The sequence below is a fragment of the Pinus tabuliformis genome, chromosome 5_1 (assembly GCF_031772625.1).
Source record: "Pinus tabuliformis cultivar Carrire ecotype Pingquan chromosome 5_1, CPIR1, whole genome shotgun sequence".
Lineage (NCBI taxonomy): Eukaryota > Viridiplantae > Streptophyta > Pinopsida > Pinales > Pinaceae > Pinus > Pinus tabuliformis.
This window is the reverse complement of record NC_142305.1, coordinates 629159375-629183965: the sequence shown is the minus strand read 5'-3', so window position 1 is coordinate 629183965 and position 24591 is coordinate 629159375. Positions and strand designations below refer to the sequence as shown.

The following is a 24591-nucleotide window of genomic DNA, read 5'->3' as shown; positions in this document are numbered from 1 at the left end:
CAATATGGAATAATGTTTTTAACACACATTAAAATTATGAAATTAAATAATGCTTTTAATAATACTTTTTAATCATTTTAATAACGTATATATTACAATAATTTTGGCTAGATAGTATCTTTAAAAGTATTGTTCCACTATGTGAAGGTCTTGCATTATCTGTGAAACTTTACTTGTACTTGAAATTTCTACCTGATTCCTATTAAATTTATGGTTATAAACAAAGTCCATTCACTATAAGATTAGCTTACTCGTTTGAAAGCTTTGATAAGTCTTAAACACTAAACAAACTTGCCATAAAATATGTTGTCTAAAAATTTTAAGGATTTGTTCCATGAACGTCATCTCAACGAACCAAAGAGACTCTATAGAAGGGATGTTTGACCTTTAAGGGGGATATAGGCATCTACATGGAGATTTTTAGACTAGAGATGGATCCCAAGATCATGATTATGGTGGAGTGAGGAGAAAGAGGGTCGTGTGACCTAAATGAAGCTTCTAATAGTTATGGGCAAGGAGGTATTAAACCACTACTCTCACCATTTAAAGGGTATATTTAGCTAGCAAGTGGGATATATGTGGAGATCTTTTCCATCGTAGATGGTTCTCAAGGTCTTGAGTATGGTCATATGGGAACCATTACAAAGTATTCCATGGTATATGGTTTCGAAGCCACAACCCATGATCCAAAAATTGAAAGCAATGTATTTAGTATTAAAGGATTCTTTTATGGTTCATGTAATATGCATAGGGTTTGAAGCTACCACACGGTCTCTATAAGTAGAATCATTACGCACCAAAGCATTACACCAAATTACATAACATTGACACCATTAAATAATTTGGCACACCATGGATAAGTGTCAGGGGCTTGATCATGATCCAAGGACAACCATAAGGGCCAGTAATATATTTTTGGAGCTCATGTTCATACATCCTACCTCTCAATTTCATGTTATCTTTCCAAGTGATGACAAGGTGGTTGGCATCCAAGCCACTCAAAACTATCATTGACTTATCTACAAGAATCTCTTTGTACAATAAATAGATAGATTAAGATATTAAGACTTTAGTTTTTAAATGTAAAATCCTCTTATCTTGGCATGATTTAATCCTTTCATCAATATAGTTATTCATTTATTAATAAAATGTTACATGGTTGTCCCTAAGATAGTAGTGGTTGTCCCTAAGATAGTAGTGGTTGTCCTTAGACCATGACCATGACCCTTATACAAATAGATAGCATGATAAACCTCATAATGATTTCAATATTGTACTTTTCAACTAAACATTCTATTTCTAAGGCTTCTATGGTGGTTTTAGGCCCTATGCATCATCTATGAACCACAAAAGCATATCTTAGTCCTTGAGATGTTGGCTTCTATCCTTGGACCATGGACAATGTCTTAAGAACCATCTAGTGTGGAAAACCTCATAATCATCCCATTTGACCATGGATAAGGCATTGCCACCCATCCTAGTGAACAATATCCACTAAAGACATATGTATCCTAGTTGGTTGTTGAATATCCCTTTTAAAAGGTGTGTGTAATGGTTTAAGACCTCCTTTTGTCTCGTGAACCCTAGAATCTTCATATGTCCCTTCTTTTCCATTCTTGACCATGATTAATATGTTAAGGTCCATTCCTAATATGAAAAACTTTTATAGGCACACACATCCTTATCTTACTTAGAGATCAAAGATCCCTCCTAGAGGGCCTCTATAATGGTGCTTTGAGGCCTTGTTGATGCACTAAATCCTTGAAAATATTTATATACAAATTGAGACCCTTTAATTCCTCTCCTAACCATAGTTAAGACCTTTAGACCCATCCTTGGTGCAAAAAATCACCTAATGGCACCCATATCCCAATTAGAGGCCAAATATCCCTTCTAAATGGCCTCTGTAGTAGTTGAAGGGTTTCCTCATGGTTCATGAGTTCATTCAGGACCTAAGAACCTCTATTTTCTCCCATGAGTGTGGTCAAGCTCTAAAGACCCATCCATTGTGTCTAAAACATTCTAATGGTGACAATATATCATTTAAAGGATAAAAATTGTGAGCCTTAAAAGACTAATTTATATCATATGACCCTTGCTTGCCTTCATTAACTATGATGAGGGCCTCGAGACCTATGTCTTGTACATAAAATTTCTATTTATGTCAATATCCCACCAAGAGGGCAATGATTCAAGTTTGTATGGTGGTTTGAGGCCTATTATGGAGACAAAGGCCTTAAAAGATCCATTTGGAATGTAGGGACAAAGGCCTAAGAAGTTTGATTTGGAACATAGGTCCTGTTATAGATCTAACCCAAAAAATATTTATTGATATCAAAACCCTTAAGATAGGGCAACACCATACATTCACTCCTTAAGGAAGGAGAACACTCCACAAGCCATATGCCTGTTCATTCAATAATCCTTGACACCCCTCCATGTGGAGTCTCTACCCTCTATATAGGCCTCATACATACAATACCATGAATCATTACCATGGTTCCCTCATACAATCGAACTAATACCATGGGCCCATTACATTATTACTAACTACTTGTGGTCCCTTACATGATATGGGTAACCACCTTATTTATTACTATGGCCCATCCCATTATTACATTATTACCTTGGGTACCTCCCTTTGTACCCCATATTATCCCCTCTAGGTATATAACATTCCACCCCCCTTAGCATGTTTTGTCCCCGAAACATGGGAAGAACACAAATAATAAGATCTACTCAAAAGAGTAGTCCACTGGTACCATGCATGTGCATCTAGCCATCCAAGAGAAAGGTGAACCCTCGATCTCGCTGGTGCCTCGCTCGCTTGAGATGGAAGTTGATCCTTGTAGCTCTTCTGTGTTGATGTATAGTAGGTGGATCGTCGCCCCTCTCTATATGCCATGCAGGGGTTGTTGTCCTTGTAGCTAATTTGTTGCCATCTTGTTGGTTGTTTTCTTGCTGGGTGATGTGGGTGGTGATATGCTGACGGTGTATCTTTCTTTAATTCACCACCTAATGGAGCCTGATTGGTATCTGGTACATGTTGTGGTGCCTGCTGTTGTTTCTTATCTTCCAATATTACCTCAACCACTGAGTCCTCATCCGATGTAACATTTTCTGCTTCAACCTCTTTGGACTCTACCTGTTTTTCTGGTACCTGGTTTGATGTTTGTGTTTGGTTGTCGACCATCAATGGCTCATCATCTGATATGTTAGTCCCTGGAACATCTTCTGCTTCAGCCTTCATGGACTCTACCTATTTATTAATGGAAATATCCTGTAATGTAATTTTCTTCTTTTTATACCAGAGCTTCAGGAATTTCTTCTGCACATTAATATTGATAGTACCCGCCTCTTCCATCCAAGGGTATCCCAAAACAACATCCACATTAGCCATATCTGAAGCATAAAAATTAGAATGCAATACATACTTGTCCATAGAAATCTTCAAATCTTTATAAACTTGAACATCCTCATTATCAATCTGTGCGGTTTCAATGTGTTTTGCTGGAACTTGCAATCTTTTTGCCAAATTAACACTTATAAGATTTTGCTTGCAACTAGGATTTATAGACACAACGATTTTCTCCTTCTGAATCAATCCATGAACCTGCAATAAAGATATACCAGTAGGAAATAACCCCATATGTTTCTCCTTATCTTGTTTTCTAGTATGAGACCATCGGTCTAAAAGGAATTTTTCAAATTCTTCATCAGGCAGGTTGTAACACTTCTTTTGGTTAAGTAATCCCCACCATGTGGCTGCATCATCTCTAAATAGTTGCACTACAAACCATTTCCAATTGTTTTTCCATAACCTCTTGTATTCTTTTATGTATTCTTCAATAGTAGGACCATTATCTTTTCCTGTAAAATATAGAACCGCCATGAAGAAGGTTTTGAAAAAAAAGTCACTTACTTGGCGAAAATTTGAAATGGCCACAATTCCGTCAATATTGCTCAGAATCCCTATTATGACCTATTTTCGGAAATGGAACAATCATTTTGCATCTTCCCATGTGGTCTAAATCCTGATCTATGCACTGGAATTTCAGATCTGTGTTGCAACTCTCCCGCCGTCACCAAAAATTCTGAAAAAAGAGCTGATTTTAAATCAGCGATATCTCCCTCATCCCGACTCTGATTCGACTGATTTTTTTTCTTGAAATTGAGTATTTTTTCACAAAGAATCCAGATCTACAATTAGATTTTGCAGATCTTGCACCAAGACGTCTAGATCTGCGCCGCAAATTCGCTGCCCGAAAAATTGTCTGCAACCCGACTGATTTTTAAATCAGCGATATCTCCTTCATCCGGACTCCAATTCGACCGATTTTTTTTTGAAATTGGGTATTTTTTCACATAGAATCCAGATATGCAATTATATTTTGCAAATCTTGCACCAAAATGTACAGATCTTATCCGCAAACTCGCCGCCCCAGAAATCCTGCAAAAAAAATAAATAAATAAATAAATAAAAATAAAAAATCTCCACTTTTTTGCCCAAGAAAGTGCTCTGATACCACTTATTATAGATCTAACCCAGAAATATATGATAATATAAATAAACCCAATATAAGACAATGCAAATAAACCCAAAAATAATATGAAATGATTCTTTATTGATTAAACCCTTAAGGTAGGGTAACACCATACATTCACTCCTTAAGGAAGGAGAACACTCCACAAGCCATATGTCTGTTCATACACTAATCCTTGACACCATTCCTTGACCCCCTCCATGTGGAGTCTCTAGCCTCTATATAGGCCTCATACATACAATACCATGGATCATTACCATGGTTCCCTCATACCATCGAACTAATACCATGGGCCCATTACATTATTACTAACTACTTGTGGTCCCTTACATGATATGGGTTAACCACCTTATTTATTACTATGGCCCATCCCATTATTAAATTATTATCTTGGGTACCTCCCTTTGTACCCCATATTATCCCCCCTAGGTATATAACAGGTCCAATAGCCATCTCTTGTGTGGAAAGCCTCCTAATGGTACCCATATCACAATCGAGGGAAAAATGTACCATCTAGGGGGGCTTTATAGTAATTTAAGGAATATTTCATATCCCATAAGACTTATGAGATTCATTTAGGGATTAAGCACCTTATGTTCTTCCATTAATCATGGTAAAGGACATGAGACCAATCCTTACCGTACAAAAAAAATTAATAGCACCTCTATCCTACTTGTATGAAAAAGATTCATTTTAGAGAGCTTGTGTTGTCATTTAAGGCCTTGGTCAAGGCCCATCAACATAAGAATATTCATTTAGGATCTAACTCTTTGGATTTCTCACTCAACCAAGGTTGAGGTTTGAAAGCTCTTCCTTGACGTAGAAAACATTGTAATGGTAACAATAACTCACTTAAATAACAATGGTATTATATAGAAGAGACATTATGTGGTTTGTGGCATTGTTTTTGGCTCTTGATTATTAAAGGTTTCATAAAGGAACTAAGGCCATTATTTTTCTCTCTTAGCCACGACCAATGCTTTAAGACACCCATCCTTGTTGCACAAGACTTCATAATGGCAACCTTATTCCACTTTAAGGCCAAATATTTCCTCTAAAAGGCACATGCTCTGGTTTGAGGCCATATTCACAATCAATGAGCATTAGAGAGCAACTTAAGGGATAAAGCCCTTGTTTTTCTCCCATGATTATGATAAGGCATTGAAATCTATGCCTATTATGAATAAAACTCTCGATAGTGTCCACACCCCATTTGTGTCTAAAAGGTCCACTTTAAAGGATCTATGTTGTGGTTAAAAGTCTTAATCATGCTCTGTTAGCTCGAGAATCTTAATTTGTGGCCTAATTCCTTTTATTTATCCCCTAACAATAGTTAATGCCTCAAGACCCATCCCTAGCACACAAAATCTTCTAATGGCACCTACATCTAACTCTAAGGATAATGATCTCCTATAAATGCATGCTTTGTGGTTTTTTGCATTGTTTATGGCTATTGATCCTTAAAAACTCCATATATGGCCCACGAACGTTATTTTCCTCTCAAATTAATTGATGAGGCCTTGAGACCCATCCCTACTGTCCAAGGCATTATAGGAACAACATATTCCACTTGGAGGCTAAATAATTCCTTTTGAAAGCCTATGTAGTGAGTTAAAGCCTTGCTCATGCCCATGAGTTCTAAAAGTATCATTTATAGCCCAATTCCTATGTTTTCCTCCCCTTGCAATCATCAAGCCCCCAAAACCTATCTCTCATGTGAGAAGCTTTCTAAGAGCCATCACATTACCATTGGAGGCAAAATATCTCCATGAAAAAGATTAAGGGTAGTTTGATATATATATATATATATATATATATATATATATATATATATTGATAGATAGATAGACACACACAAGCAAAAAATAGGTTCTGGGGGGTGCCTACCACCCCATCAACTCTACATGCAATTAAAGAGGGGGGTTGAATGACCTACCACCCCCATGCACAAAATGTGCAACTATAATTTTATCGAACACATGGTGTACCATATTTTGGAGAGTTGTAGCTTCTATGCAGTGGAGAGGCCTTATGTGCCCATAGAATAGAATTCCCTTATTGCTAGTGAGATTCTCGCATCCTCTTTAGTGTTCAACATCCATGAGATGTGACCCTCGGAAACTGAAGAACTAGGTAGTGTCTCATCTATAGCGTATCCCAAGTCTCTGTCACAAAAGGATATTCAATAGTTTCATTAGCATTCAACCTTACTTTATATGCATTGCCTCTAAATATAAATAAACACACATGGTATAATTTTGAAGCAACAACTGAGTTAATTTAAAACATCTTGGAATTATAAAATTATGCAGACAAAAGCAAGCGATACATATCTCTCTCTTACCTTTTTCCTCTACTTGTGTGGAATTTGCATCAACTCTAATCCCAACTAACTAACAACTAATATATATATATGTGTGTGTGTGTGTGTGTGTGTGTCTATATATATATATATATATATATATATATATATACACACACACACACATATATATATATATGAGATGCATTTAATTAGTTCATACCCTTACATAAAAATGGTTTCCAATCATTTAAAAATTTGGAAAATGTTTTCATGGATAAATGGGGTGATAAAAAGGACATTAGATACTTGTTAACCACAATTACTGCTACAAAGAAGAATGAGAATGAGACAATGGAGGAATTCAACAAAATGTTCTCTCGAAGATTTGATCTAAGAGGAGTGAGGAGGATGGAGCTCTACAAGGCTGAAGCCGACATCCATGGTGGTCTCGAGGGCCATAATCCCTGGGATTGATGGCCATAGCTCTCGCACTTGGCTGGCCTAAACTTACCACCCCACCTCCCTATCTCTCTGTGATTTACATTCACTCAGCTCGTGGTTACCTTGCCAACAGAGGACTCACTGGGCAGTCACACTTGGTTTTAACCTACATCTCGTTACTTGCCTCCTCGACATGTGTAGCTCCCTCGACCGTGACTGTCGATTTCGATGGATCTTGATGACGTTGACTATGAGGCAGACCCTCACCCTCATCAGGTTATTTGGTCGCACCATCGAACCATGGCGAGCTCTGGCCCTTTTGCTGCCACTTTACTACCACTGACAGCTACTCAGTGCGCTCAGTTTCGATCGGGTCCTTCTGAAAACCACCCTCTGCCCTTAGTCCACATTGATGATGCACCTAGTTTGGATTGTCCCCCCCTCTCTCCAGCGACCTTAAACCTGCTGGGAACTTGTCTCCAACCCTCACCCACTTTCGACGCCCCCCTGTTTCACCCTCCTCATACCTCAGTGCCCCATTGTGCTCCCTCTACCTCCCATATACCCCCATCTGGGCCCCCTCCTCTCACCATTCCTACCCTCTCAAGTGCTACCCTAAACCCTGGAGGTACAAACCCTAAAACCCCCATCCACTCAGGCTGCTTCAGCTCCCCGATCCCTAACCCTAAATCTACCCCATCCACTCCCCAAACTATTAACCAGGGCTGTCAGGGTCTCCTCAAGGATTATTCGACTGCTCGCCGCTCAAACAAACCCAAGAAAGGCAGGTGCCTAAAATCTGTGGAAAGGGACATCAACCTAACCCTAAAAGAGGATATTCTGATGGGCGAAGTCACAGACACAGCAAAGAAGGTTCTGGTGGGCCGAGTGAGGGGCAGGAACTACTCGGTGGATCGTCTTCGTCTCTAGACCTCGGAGATTTGGGGTTCCCTGCTCAAAGAATTACCCATTATCAGGGTCCTGGCTCGTGGGTGGTTTGCCCTGTGCTTCCATAGGGAAGAATACACCGACTGGATACTATCCCGCTTCTGGCACATCGAGCTTGCTTCAGTACTGTTAAAAAGATGGGACCCTTTATTTGACCCTGAGAGAGAACAGTTGGGTGGAGGGTCGATTTGGGTCTGTTTTCCGGGCCTTCCAATGCAGTTATGGACCCCTGTTGTGTTCAAGCGTATTGGAGATGCGCTGGGTACTTACTTAGAACATGATCAATCGTTTGAAAATTCAGGGATTATGACAATGACGTGAATCCTGGTTCATCTAGATACCAGGGATGGGCTAGAGGAAAAGATAACCCTCCATTGGAGGCATTTCTCTCGCCGTCAAAATCTGGATTATGAAGGAGTGCCTTTTCAGTGCAGAAGATGCCACAAGGTCGGTCATCTATACAAGGATTGTCCGCTGCTCACTCCTACTTCTCAAGAGGCTGCAAGGGGATCGAAACATCGTCTGTCTGAGACCCGATTGTGGATGAGCAACCCTCAAGTCAGGATCACTTAAAGGATGCGAATGGAGTCACTGCTCAGCAAACCAGTGCTCCATGGATACCACCTACATCCCCTCCACTGACTCGATCTCGGTCTGTTATGGAAGCTGCTCCTACAACGAGTAATGCTCCTCCTTCCTTTTCCTCTACTATGCTTTTCAATCAATTTAATGCATCTATACATTTTCCTGCTTCCCACTCTGCATCCCTATCGTGCACACATTCCACCATTAACTGTGAGCTCGAGCCCCCCTCCCCCATTTTCTCCACTACCCCGTTGTCTTTACAAGCTCTGAACCCTCTCCTACAACCCCCTCCCTCCCCCTCTGCATCGGGCTCGCACACCTACAATCTCCGATCTCGACCTTTGAACAACCCCTCCCTGCTAGGTCTCGGCATCCCCCTCCCCTCTCCAAGATAAAACCCACTAGAGGCAGGCCTTCAAAGATATCCAAAGCCATCAAATCTGTGAGGGCAGATGTGGTGCAAGGTCGACAGACCACCATTGAAAGGGCACTTAGAGCATCTGAAACCCTTGATACTATTCCCTTATGATTTGGCTCTCTTTCAATTGTAGGGGCTTGGCCAGCCCAAAAAAAAATTGGCCCTGAAGCGCCTCTTGCACTGTACTCCCTGTGACATGATTCTTCTTCAGGAAACCCTACGGCCTTCTGATCAGATTTCTAAGATCCTGCAAGTCTTTCTACCTAGCTGGCACTTCCAAGGCCTGGATGCAGTGGGCCAATCTGAGGATCTAGCCATTGGAATCAATACAAAATCTATTAGGATGATATCCTCTTGGGGGGGGCCATGGATTCCTGGGAATGGACATTTTCTCTGCAGATTTAGGCAAACAGCTTCGCATCATTAATATCTATGCCCCCAAGCAAAATAGGCTTGCTTTTTGGCAATCCCTTATGGATAACCCCTTGATTAATAGTGCCACTATCATAGGGGGAGACCTGAACTTTTCCATTGGAAATGAGGAATCCTGGGGGCATCACTCGCAGCTTGACCCTCTCTTAGATCAGTTGAGCTCTCTTCTGGATCAATATGGGCTCATAGATGTACCCATGAACAAGAAGATGCCAACATGGCATAATAGGCATACTGGCGAAGCTACCCTTGGTAGAAGGCTGGACAGATATCTTATACATGAAGATCTACTCAGAACTCTCGCCATCTACAGGCAATGGGTAGGCTCGGATCACTCCCCCATTTTCTTGGAAGTGGTTGGCCCATCCAAGAAACCAAGTGCCCCTTTCAAATTTAACTCTTCTTGGTTAAAGGATCTGGATTATATTAAGATGGTTTCGGATTTCTGGCATGCCTAACCACTGCTCAAGGATCAAAGGAAGGCTGCAGATTTCTACAGAAACCTGCATCAGCTCAAGAGATTAACCATTGAATGGACTAAAAGGAAAAAAGCTAGGGATGATCAATCCCTTGTGGATATCGAAGCTCAGCTGGCCTCCTTAACGGATGTTAGTGGGCTTGGCTACTTATCCACTGAAGCAAAGATTCGTCTTGTGGACTTGGAATCTCAGAGATCCAAGATCCTTCTTAACCGGGAAGAATTATGGAGACTCGGAAGCAGAGCAATCTGGCTACAAGCAGGGGATGGCAACACAAAATTCTTCCACAATTTTTCCAATGGAAGGAAAGCCAGCAATACTATCTGGCAGATGCCCTCGGATTAGGATCAATTGGCCACCACTCATTCACAGCTCGCCCAACTTGGTATCTCCCACTTTAAGTAGCTCTTCAAAGCACCCCCTGCCCCATCTCTTGTCGAAATCATTAACCTTGCTAGCCATTTCCCTGGGTACTTGGAACCATATGGAATTGAGGATCTCATAAAACCGGTTTCCATGGGGGAATTAGAAAGCACTCTCAAATGGTTCAAGAAAGACAAAATTCCAGGGCTGGATGGTTGGCCCGTGGAATTCTATATTGCTTTCTTGCATATCATTGAACCGGACCTGCTAGGAGTGATAGAAGAGCGCCGGTCTCTTGGTCGCATATATGCCCCCTTAAACTCCACTTTCATTGCCCTCATACCCAAGACTGACTCCCCCACCTCCTTCCATGTCTTCCACCCCATATCCCTTTACAATTGTCTCTACAAAATTATTGCCAATATTATAGCCAATCGCATCAATCCAATCCTCTCTGAACACATTTCTCAAGAACAATTCGCCTTCCTCCGTAATAGACATATTCATGAAGCCATTAGCTTTGCCCAAGAGGCCCTCCACTCCATTAAATTGAGAAAACTAAAAGGAATGGCACTCAAAATCGACCTCTCAAAAGCTTTTGATAAAGTAAGTTGGTTATATCTAAGGATGATACTCACACATCTAGGGTTCCCTCTGGAGTTCACCAGATTGATAATGGGATGTATAACTTCAGTATCCTTTGCACTCCTTATAAATGGGTCAGTTTCCCATTCCTTTTAGGCGGAAAGGGGAATCAGGCAGGGATGCCCCTTATCCCCCCTACTATTCCTTCTAGTCATGGAAGGCCTGAGTAGACTGATAGCAACGGAGAAGCATGCTGGGAGACTCAGGGGACTTATGATTACTGATCACTTCCTTTTAACTCATCTACTTTTTGTTGATGATATTCTCATCTTTCTCAATGGGGGTATACAGGATATCATTACTCTCAGGGAGACATTAAAACTCTTCAGTGCTGCTACAGGAATGGAAATCAATAAGGAAAAGTCTATTGTATATTTCTCTGAATTTACTCAACAAGAAACCCATCTCGCCCTACAAAATTTCCCCTATCAAATATTGGAACTACAGGATGGACTGAAGTATTTGGGCTTCATGATTAAAGCTGATGGCTACAAAATAGCAGACTGGACCTAGTTGATCTCAAAGGTGGAAAAAGGAATAAATATATAGTGTCATCGCCTTCTATCCAGGGCTGGAAGACTAGTAGTCATAAAAGTAGTAATAGAAGCAACCCCAGTCTTTTGGATGTCCTTGGCCTGGATTCCCTTAGGGATTCTGCATAGGATCCAACGAGTTTGTAGCCATTTCCTATGGAAGGGCGAGAAATATGGAAAGCCTTATGCGTGGGTCAAATGGAGCAGAATTACGATCCCCAAAAAATGGGGAGGACGGGGCTTAAAGCATCTCCCCGCTTTCGCACAAGCACTGGCTGCTAAACAAGGTTGGCTACTACTGAAGCACAAGTGTCTTTGGTCGGAGGTGGTCACCCATAAATACATTTGGCCCAACTCTATAATTGATTGGATAAGGCGACCTACATGGAATAGGAAAGGAATTTCAGTCATTTGGAGGGCCATATTAAACACCCTGCCCATCATCAAAAGAGGACTTATCTGGAGGATTGGAAATGGGGCATCAGTTCTTATCGGGATTGATCCTTGGATTGGTAGTGGAAATGCTTATCAACTCCCACAGGAATTGATCACACTCCTCAACTACAATGGAGCCCTGTACATTTCACATCTAGGAGACCATCATAATACAACCATTCTCCTGCAAGCATGGCAGACAGGAGAGGCTTGGAATATCCCGATCCAATGGGAAAGACGGTGGAGAATATTTCTGCAAGCTTTATCAGAATCCCATGTACGCTTCAATGAAGAGGAGGATGAATTGATTTAGGGGTTTACTAAAAATGGTCACTACTCCTCCAAGCAAGGGTATGATATCATTCATGCTGAGCACAAGCCGGACAGATTGATGAGCTGGTGGAGTCAACTTTGGAAGTTAAAAGCCCCTCCATGCACAAAATTATTGATGTGGAATATCATAATGGATAAAACCTCCATAGGGGCAAATCTCAGAAAAAGGGCTTTCCCATGCCCGATTTGGTGTGTTTTATGCCACGAGGAGGAGGAAACAAATCAACACTTATTCCTCACTTGCTTTACATCCCAAATACTTTGGACACAAGTCTTGCACACTCTAAATATTAAGCAAACCTGGAGTGGCGCTGATATCCCAAATGCCTGGGATAGATGGTGGGAAGCTGCAACTGAACCAAAAACTAGAAATCTACCGCTCTTGGTCACTTGGCACATATGGATGGGCCGCAATAATATCATCTTTCGAGACCGGAACATAAACTGGGCCCTGATACCTCCAAAAATCTGCTCGAGCTATGAGGAACTCCCAGCTGAGGATCTTGTCAACAGAACTCGGATCATCACACAAGAACAAATTGACAAAGCCCACCCCTGGGCATATTTTGATGGGGCTGCACAAGCACAGGGATGTGGGGGAGGCATAATCCTTCATCTATCAGACACTCATTCTTTTCACATATGCATGGGTTTGGGAGAGGGTACAAATAATTATGCAGATCTGATTACTTTTCGACACTTATTACATTTCACCATTCTCAAACAATGCAGACACTTACAAATTCTCGGGGATTCCAAAATAGTCATAAATTGGTTTAACAACACAACTTTATGCCATGCATATACTCTCATAACTATTATGGATGAAATTGTTTTTCTCAAAACACATTTTGATCACATTTCATGCACTCATATCTACAGGGAGCGTAATGAAAGTGCGGACAAACTATCGAAAGAGGCAACGCATCGTCCTTGAGGAGAATGGCTGATCATAGAGTACACACCGGAGAGGACCTACCAGTACTTCCACATACCATATATAGATCAGGAACTTCAGAGGGCAGACATGCCCTAATATCAGTGGCACATACTTGTCTTTTTCACAGTTTCTTTCCTATCTTGTAATTAGAAAAACTTTTGGCAACAGAACAACGATCACTATTGGTGATTTTTTGAATATGTAATTATTTATATATGTACAACACACCCAATAGGGTCTATCTATTTTAGAATTTTGTAACTTCAAACAGCTGACTACGGTCAAAGTATTTTCATATGCCTATGGGCATCTACAGCATGTAATTTTCAACAAAGTAATGGAAATTGTGATTTTTCTCCCCGGGAAATATATATATATATATATATATATATATATATATATATATATATATGAGGAAACAAAATTCCAAACCACAAATTAACATGGCCATGCTCATAAAATGCAAAAAAAAAAAAACAAAACAAACAAACATAACAATTACAAAAAATAAAAATAAACAAAAAGAACTAGCAATTGCCAAAAAAAAAGATAAAAACAAAAAAAAACATGTATAGAAAAAGAAGCAATAGACACAAAAACAACTCCCCAACCCTAAAAAGCTCCAAGCCAACCAAGGACACCCTGCATAACAAAAATTAGATAAGTATTAATAAGAGACCAAAAACTCCAATAAGAGATATCAACCACACAAGATATTTTGTGAGAAATATCATGAAAAAAAATGAAATATCAAATACACAAAATATCTTGTGAGAAATGTGAAGTGGTTTGGGAACCATTGTATTGAAACGAGAAAATATCCATACTAAAAGAGAACTCACCTTGTACATTTTCACTCTTCAACACTTCTTCAAGTCTCTCTCACGCAAAAAGATTCAATAGTTTCATGAGTGCTCCTCCACCTTCCTTTACCTAGATTTGCATTACACTCACCATATAAATAAATCTCAAATAATATAGAATGCACTTAATTTAATTAGACACATGAAACCGTACCCACCTCTTCCTCCTGCTTAGTTTTCCCCTTCAACAAATGCACCTATGCAATGTACACCATTCCTATGATTTGCCTTTATATCTCCACTTCCTAAACCCAACAAACCAAACCATAAAATGCTAAATGAAAACCAAAAAGTTCCAAGACAAACAACAAAAATCTTATAAGGAAAATTAAACAAACGTTGAAAAATATTATAATAAATCTTAATCATAAGCCAAGACAAAAAAAATATCCATAATATTATTCAAAAGTGCATTTTATTCAATGACAAAAAATAATAAACCCTGTCCCTGATGGGGGTGACAAACAACGAGGAAATCGGAACATGTGGTTTCTAATGATGAATACATTGCAATTGGTGTGGAGGCCGACCTCCTTGTCCTCTCACCTCGTTAGCAGTACGGTTGGGCGTGGGAGCGGGTGAGGGACATTGGTATATGGAGTTTGTTGATCTCCAGGCATGGTATGCAGTTGTAGCATTTTGGTGGTCTGTTGTGAGTCGATCGAGTTTTTGTGGTATTAGTGGTCTCTCCAGCTAATGCCATGTCTAGGAATGGTGGCAGTTTCGTAGCCGATGCATCCTCCTCAGCCTCTGGGTCATAGAATTGATAAGTATCCTTTCTTGTGTGCGGTTTCATGTTTCTTACAACGGTCTATGTGCTCTGTATCTGGTTATCAGGTTGGCCCTCAAGCCTTCTCGTGGGTGGTCGATCAATTTTGTTCTTGGATTCCTTTTGTGTTCACTGGGGAGTTTGTTTATCCTGTCAACTGGTTCTCTTATGGGGTCTTGTCTTTTTGAAGGTTTTCTTAGACCGCCTGCGACCCACAACTGGGTATTCAGTTGTCTTAAGAATTTCAAGGTAGTTGGTTATCTGGGGGGCTTGAGACTACTTAGTCGATGGTTATATGTCCCGTTGCTTAGTCTGTGTCTTTGTTCCCTACAACTCCTTCTGTCCAAGTAATTGGTAATCCTTTGATTTGCTTGTGGAGTTTCTTTGTCGCTATTTCATTTTATACTCCTAGAGCGGGAGACAATGGGTAGGTAGCACTCTGCCATCCAAATCTTCTGGTAAATTTGGGATTGATAGTTGTTTTGGCATGTATTGTGGTGATTTGGGTGGCTTCGCAGTTAGTTGGTGCTCTGATCTTTTTGAAAATATGTCCCATGCCACGTAACTTTCACTCTATACCCCTGTCAAAAGGAAATTCGGTTAGCCAGGGGGGGTATCATACGAATCTGAAGGTGGCAGTGGTGGATAAGGGCTTTCTCACTCTGCGCAGGGAGGTAGATCCATTGGTAGCAGGGGTTGGGCAGTAGCGGGGGCTCGTGGTGGTCGGGGCAGATCATCGACAAGTCATGGTGGGCGAACAATGGGGACTGTGAAACTAGGTAGTGTGACACCCATGGTCGACACTGATGGTCGGGGCAAGGTGTGATGGCATGGACGTGGGGCGACTACGAGTAGACAATGGTGTTCATAGAATTGTCGGGACCTAGTCCAGTCTGTATTGGACGTCTTGGAAAATTTTGAGAAGGTTAGGAAGGAAGAACATAAAGCACTCTGTTACACTCAACAAGCTGCATTATTTTCAATGTCATGTTCGAGAGAGGATCATGGTGGTATGGAGGGGTCAGAATCTGCTATCTGAGAAGGTGGTGAAGCTAGAGTCATGGATGGCCTATTTTGAGAAACACTTCCAATGTTCTTACGGTCCCCCTCCTCCTCCAAGGATTGGTCTGGATAATCCTGCTTCTATTACCTTTGATGACTGAGCATGGTTACAAGTGTTTTACTTGTCTTATTTGTATTTTGGTGATTTTGGCCTCCTAAGTTATGGACTGTGTCTCTAGTTGTACTATTGTTTCTATGCCATATGTTGTTAGTGGTAGTAAACAAACCTGGTCAGGGTGAGACTACTTGCATTTTGTCATCGATGTACTTCTTTTTTGGTGAATGAATAGAACCTGGACTACTAAAAAAAAAAATCATAAACCTTGAATAATGGATAAAGGAGGAGAACCATAATATTAAAAATGAGATGATAAGCATATCGGAACCAAAAGAGAATTCACCCTCTACCTTTTCATTCTCCTATACTACTCCAAGTCTCTCTTACACAAAAATATTTTAGAAGTTTCAACATTGTTGCTTCACCTTTATTCGACCACCTTTATTTACTTGCATTTGCACTACATCCAATAAATAAGAGAATTAAATATTGATGCTCCACCTTTGCTCGACCACCTTTCTTTACCTGCAGTTGCACTACATCCAATAAATAAGAGAATTCAACATTGTTGCTCCACCTTTGCTCAACCACCTTTCTTTACCTGCAGTTGCACTACATCCAATAAATAAGAGAATTCAACATTGTTGCTCCACCTTTGCTCGACCACCTTTCTTTACCTGCATTTGCTCTACATCCAATAAATAAGAGAATTACAAACAATAGAATATGCATATAATTTATACTGAGGTACATATTATGCTACGAAAAATTAAAAACCCCAAATTGGTAAGAAGGGTGGAGAACCATCGTATCTGAACTATGAACTAGGAGGATTTTATAGTAGAACATACATGCTACATGAGCCTTGTACCAAAAGATAACTTACCCTCTACATTTTCTTCTATATTTGCTATAATGCTCCATGTCTCTCTCACACAAAGATATTCATTAGTGCTTATTCACTTTTCTTACTCAACGTTGCATTTAAATTTCAACAAACACATGATATAAGGATGACACAACAAATCTGTTAAATTAAAATGGGCATGAAACATCATAATTATGTGGTAGAAAACAAGTAAACTCCCTTTATACATACATTTTTTTCCTTTTCCCACAAACAAGTAAATTCCCCAATTACATACCCTACACCCACATTATGGGTTGTTAAGGTATTTCTTCATTTCTTCACCCATTCAATAAAACAAATAGAAAAATAAATCAAAAAACACAAGAAAATCAAGATACTAAACCACAAATTAGCATGGCCATGCTCATAAATTCAACGACATATGAGCCACAACAATTTAAAAAAAACTAAGAAAAATAGCAAAAAATATGACCAACAATTAGAACAAAAAACAAAAATAACAAGAAAAAAACATTAAAAAACAAACAAGAGTATGCTTTACAACCCCAAAAAGTGTCCATGGCCAACCAAGGAAACCCTGCACATCAAAAAATAGAGCAGTATTAAATAGAGACAATAAAATATTATGAAAAAAATACTAAATACACATAAAATATTGTGAGAAATATGAAATACATAAAAAATATCTTACCGAAAATCTTAAACAAAGACTAAATATCTAATGAATAATCGTATGCACCAAAAGGTATATCTTATTCAAACACCAAAAATCATAAACCCTAAATAAGTAACGAGGGAAAAGAACTACAATGTTTGTAACGAGAAGATTTTGTAGTAGATTATGAATGGATTTTGCACCAAAAGAAAACTTACCTCCACGTTTGTATCTGCACTCCACTATAATGTCTCTCTCAATGAAGATATTTCAGTAGTTTCGTTAGTGATCCTCTGCATTCTTTTACCTACATTGCATTGCACTCATAATTAAACAAATTACCAATAATGTAAAATGCTTCTAATTTAAACAAACACATGTATGTGACCATAGATACACCACAACATTCACCTTTACCCAATACATCTATGAAATATTGGACCATTAGGACCTACATTAATTTACCACCCACTAAACTAAACCATAAAAAATTAAATAAAGATTAAAATATCTTACATGAAATCTTGAGAAGACACAAAAATAAAGCAAAAATAGAGCAAAAATATTATGCAATATTAATTACATTTTATTCAAAGATAAAAATCACACACCCTAAATAGCTAAGGGAGGATAACTTTTTATTTGAAATGAGAACAATTTCATAGCATAGCATACATGGGCTTTCCACCAAATAAGAACTCACCATCTACCTTTACCTCTATTACACTGGCCCACATCTCTCTCACAAAGATATTTCATGAGTCTCATCAATAATCCTCTATCTTCCTATACCTACACTAATCACATCTAAATTTAAGAAAATTAGTCATGCTCACAAATGTTTAGATAGAAAAAAACAAAACAAAAACAATAACAACAATAGTGAAAGATACAAATAACAATAGCAAAAAACAAGACAAAAAACAAAAAGGAACAAATAGAGAAAAACATTAGAGACAAACTCTACTTTGCAACCCCAAAAAGCATCCACATGCGAACAAAGAACACCCTCCATAGCACAAATTAAAGTAAAAGAGACCAAAATAGTTATGAGAATATTAAATGCACATAAAGTATGTTAAAATAAATATCAAACAAAGACTAGATTATCCTATGAGAAATTTTAAATAGGGACCAAAAATCCTATATGTAATCTTATGTAGAAGTAAATACATCTTATAGAAACATAAAAAACCTAAGTACATAAAAAAGGAGGGGAGCCATTGTATTTGAAATAAGGAGGCTGTCACAATTGATCATAACATGGAATCGACACCTAAAGAACTCGCCTTTTCCTATACCTCTGCACTTTACTAGGATCTCTCTCACACGAACATTTTAGTAGATTCATCACTAATCCTCCACATTCCCCTATAGGTTCTAAGACCTAACCTTGATTCCTCCAACCATTGAATCTAACGAAAAAACAAAATAAAATAAATCTCATGAGAAATCTTTAGAACATACTAAAATTCTTATGAGAGATATTAAATAGACTATAATATAGTATAAAATGTCTAATGGCAACCAAAATTCTTATGCAAAAGTAAGGAGGGAGTAGCACCATTGTATTTGAAATGGGGAGGATTACATGCGTTGTGCAACAAAAGCGAACCCACCCTTTGGCCCTTTTACAAAAAGATGTTCAAGAGTGCTGCACTTTCCATTACCTACATTGCCTCTTACAAAAAAAAAAAAAAAAAACACTACTTTCCATTGCCTACATTACATCTAAATTTAAAAAAAACACACATTATATAATTATGTAGCATGGAATGAGATAAATTAACCCTACATGCCTTATCTTTAGTCTTCACTTACGAAATCAACATCGAACTAAGTTGTTTGAGTCTGCACTAATTTCCCCACCCATTGAATAAAAACAAAACCATAAAATCTTATGAGAAATCTTTGGAATACAACAAAAATCTCATGAAAAATATTAACATAAAGTGCATTATATTATCAAAAAGGGGTACTATTTAGAGGAGGGGAAAGATGTATTTCTCAAGTCCATCTTCAACACTAGGGATGAACCTTTGGAAAGTTAGAAAGGATATAAGGCCTATATCAAGGAGGTAAGAGAATGTGAAGGAGAGATTTAACACAAATCCAAAACTTTAAAGAAAATATCTTTGAGTATCTTGCAGATGTGTTCATTAATTGCCAATGAAAGGGAGAAAATATATCAAAAGATATCAAAGGAGGAAAACATATACTTTAAGTTTACAGAAGTAGGAGGAAAACATATTAGGGAAAACATCAATTCTACTAGGTATAAGGAATGCAAATAATTACTAACATTAGTACAAGGCCCTAGATCTGGTTCGAGGCTAATCATACACACAAACACACTAGAAACCCACAACTTTCTAGCACTTTGCATAGCAAAAATCTTAAGCAATGAAAATCAATTTAGTACATAAATATTTGAGCCTAAAGCTCGATTATTTTATTAATCCATCAATAAAATAATCATGGAGCTCTCGTACCAGGGATCATGGCCCTTGATCACTAGTACCACTAGTATACAAAACATAGGGCTTGTGATCTGTTGCTTCAGATCTACAATCTTCCCACAAAATATACAAGGATAAACAATCTAACTTACTTGCTAGAGAAGCCCTTCTCCGTCAGCCCTTCCAGTGCACATTACCCTATGTCACTCACAACTTCTCATAATGGTTTTATCCATCAAATACACTACATATCATCCCATAATATCTCTTATACTTAGCGGACCTACCCTTCAGGTCATTGTATAGTAGCCATACAACAAGAAGCTTATTCACAATAAATATTGTCCATCAACCCATTGCATACTAGCCCTTGAAATGCACTATGTTCACAACTTTGTTTGTGAACAGACTTTAGGACAAGCTTAGCATCATATATAAATGATATTATAATTATAATTATTTTATATAATCAATATAAAATAAAATTTATATTGATATAAATTATAATAATTTAGTAATAGCAAACATTATTATTATATTATGTAAATCTATTATATAGCTAATAATTTTTCGTATGACTTATGCTATACCATGGACTTTTTAATGAGGATATTTAAATGTTTATGATGATGATGATGATGGTTAACGTCCACTGAGACCAAACTTTGGTCTATCGGACCTAAAGAAACAAGCTATTTAGTTTGATTTAAGATTTTATTCCCATGCTCAAAAAGCTTGGAGAAAAGCCTCCCAAACTCACTATAATTTTGACATTGTAAAAGGCTAGGGAAGTCAATATTGCAACAAAGATTATGAAATTGAGATCTAATGTGGTTGTAAGCGGGACACCCTGAAATTCAATTTCTTAAAAATTAATATTATTTTTATATAAATAATTTATAATTTTAATATATTGAATATACTTATCTATTAAAAATATTATAAAATCACATAAATAATTATATATTAAAATATTATAAAATCACATAAATAATTATTATGTATTTAGATTTGAGATACATGCCGATGAATAAGCATCTTTCCTAATAAAGAATACAATATTAGGACAACGAGTTCAACTAAACAACATTCTTTTCCTTGTAGCCCTGCTGGTGTCGACGAAAAAAATCTAAAATTATGTAGTTTGGTTGTTGGTCCCAAAGGGAATTGCCTTACGTATGTTATATGATTTAAAATAATATTAATTTATAGCGAGGAAAAATAGGCACGAGCAGGATGGCAGCTGTAAGTACACCAGTAAGTACACTGTATATCAAAGCGTCCATCTCGCACGTTGGACGGTTGAAGAGCCATTCCATGCATAGCAAAGCATGGGAAGAAGGCGCAAGAAACGAAATATGAAGACCGTGGCAGAAGAGAAGGAAGTTGTCATGGAAATCACGCTGCAAATAAAGAGAGAGATTTCGTTTACTCTGGCCATGGCCGCTCGCATATGAAGAAGGAGCGGCGGCGGCAGCTTCAGACGCTGTATTTGGATGCAGTTTACTCTTGCCATGGCCGCTCGCATATGAAGAAGGAGCAGCGGCGGCAGCTTCAGACGCTGAATTTGGATGCAATTCCGTCTTTCCTTCACCCTTTTGTGCGCCATTGTTATGTCTTTTCTACATACAGTCCTGGCCATGACCGCTTCCATATGGAGGAGGGTCGCTCCCATATGAAGAAGGAGCAGTGGCGGCTACTTCAGACGCCGATTTTGGCTTCAATTACTTTAGAGGATGCAATTTTAGCTTTCCCTTGCCTTTCTGTGCGCCACTGTCATGTATTTTCTACATGCAGTCTACTGAATTCGCAACCAGAAGTTTTGTTAGGTAATTTTCTACATTTTCATTGAGTAGAGTACACTAAGGATGAATCTATTTCAAATACTTCGTGAAATGTACTCTATTTCGAGTTCTGGTAGGTAATTTTCGACATTTTTACTAAGTAGGAGGACACTAAGGATGAATCTATTTTCTTTCACTGGACGCATTTTTAGCCTTTAAGGATAGTTTTTTAATGGAAAGGGTTAGGAATCACTATCTTGATTGTCTTTTTGAGGCATATTCCTTTTACAAGGTTTCTTCTTCCCGACCCAGGATTGACACAAGGGACCTTCAGTGTTTATGAAGAAACCCTCACCAACTTTTGTCTTAAACCTGTTTGAAATAACCTGGATTGACACAAAAGACCTTCAATAGAGGCCGTCAGTGTTTGTGGATTTAATGAAGAAAAACCCTCGCCACCTTTCGCCTTAAAATATGTTTGAAATAATCTGGAAAAATTACAGAAGTTACAGTTTTTGTTGTTACAACAGTTTAAATTCCTTCATCGGAAGAGAGTGAAACACAACAGTACTTGTGGAAACAACGAGAGATTGAAAACAGTGAAGAGGACCAGTGAGCTCCCAGTAGGTGCGTTGTCATCTGTATTCAATCCCTAGGACACCTTGCTACCTTGCTTTGTTGGCTCGTACAAGCCTTGCTTTATGAGATGAACGAGGAAGCGACGTCTCACGATTTGTGATTTTAGGAATATCACAACATCTCAGCCGCAATTGTCAGTAGTAATCAAGTACAAAATAAATAGGTGAATAATTTTTTTCCGTAGTTTACCCAACTTTCACATTTGTCCAAAAAATTATGGGTAAGAGTTTGATAAAATCTGACAGGTTATAGCTATTAATTTTAAGATTTAAGACTATGGGTAAGAGTTTGATAAAATCTGACAGGTTATAGCTATTAATCTTAAGATTTAAGATTTTGGGTGCTCCAGAGGTTTGATCGATAGTGCTGAATCTATTTTCACTGTTAAAAACTTAATTCAAACATTCTTATTGCCATATATTTTTCTTATTGTCAAATTTTTTGAATTTGTTTTGTCGAATTCTCACTATTTTTGACTATCTAGCCAAATTTACAAGCTAAATAGACAACCCCTAATTTTTGTGTTCGAAATTTTTATAAAAAAATATTTTAAATTAAATTAAAATTAATTAACAAATACAATTATATTTCAAACTTGTTTTATTTTTTTATTTTAAACAAGTTTAATTTAATATAATTTTAATAATAGTATATTTTTTAAATTAAACTAATATTCCACTTCTTTTATATTATTGACTAATAAATATTAAATATCAATTTTAATTACTCATTAATAAATTAAATCAATTTGATTTATCAATTACAATATAATATAATTTAATATATAATTTTCCTTCTTTATCAATATTAATTTCACATAATGGAATTCAATATATGATTTTCCATCCCTCTAATGTTCAATACATGATTTTCCATCTCTCTAAATATCAAGTATCTTAATTTAAAATCCTCTTCTTTTATATTATTAATTTAATTAATAATGCCATTATCAATTTAATTAATAATTAATAAATATTAAATATAAATTTAATTACTCATTAATATAATTTAATATATAGTTTTCCTTCTCTCTCAGTATTAATTGTAGATAATGGAATTCAATATATGGTTTTCCATTCTTTTAATATTCAATACATGATTTTCCATTCTTTTAATATTCAATACATGATTTTCCATGCCTCTAAATATCAAGTATCGTAAGTTTAAAATCCTCTTCTTTTATATTATTAATTTAATTAATAATGCCATTATCAATTTAATTAATAATTAATAAATATTAAATATAAATTTAATTACTCATTAATATAATTTAATATATAGTTTTCCTTCTCTCTCAGTATTAATTGTAGATAATGGAATTCAAATATATGGTTTTCCATTCTTTTAATATTCAATACATGATTTTCCATCCCTCTAAATATCAAGTATCGTAAGTTTAAAATCCTCTTCTTTTATATTATTAATTTAATTAATAATGCCATTAATATATAGTTAATAGTATTAGAGATAAATAATTATTAATATTATATTTAATAGTTAAAAAATAATTTAATAAGAATAATTAGAAGAAAATAAAAATATATTCCTTATTAAAAATTATCATATAAATCTATTACATAGTAAATTCTCCAAAAAAGGACTAAAGAAACTCTTTAAACCTATAACATAGTAAACTCTCCAGAATAAGCGCTGACTCTTAAAGAAACTGTTAAAGAGACCCTTAACATAGTAAACTCTCTCTAGAATAAGGGGTGACTCTTAAAGAAATTGTTAAAGAGACTCTATTCTTAAAAAGACTCTTAACATAATAAGGTGACTCTTAAAGAAATGGTTAAAGAGACTCTTAACATAGTAAACTCTGGGTGATTCTTAAAGGGTTAAACTCTCCACAATAAGGAGTGACTCTTAAAGAGTTAAACTCTCCACAATAAGGGGTGACTCTTAAAGAGACTGTTATTATGAGACCAAAATTGAACCAAAGTTGAATATCAATATGACAATTTGTTCATTCTTGTCCTTGTGGTAAGATAGACGTAACCAAAACATTTGATGGTAAAAAAAATATTCTT

The 24591-nt window shown here is 37.3% G+C and overlaps 1 protein-coding gene across 1 annotated transcript; it reads left to right on the top strand.

Moving 5' to 3' along the window:
* The first annotated feature begins 9621 nt into the window (after nt 1-9621).
* LOC149166522 (uncharacterized) lies at nt 9622-10497 on the top strand. Its single transcript, XM_089430182.1, has 2 exons — nt 9622-9993; nt 10144-10497. Exons 1-2 carry the CDS (start codon nt 9622-9624, stop codon nt 10495-10497), a joined length of 726 nt encoding a protein of 241 aa, XP_089286308.1.
* Nucleotides 10498-24591: the final 14094 nt, after the last annotated feature.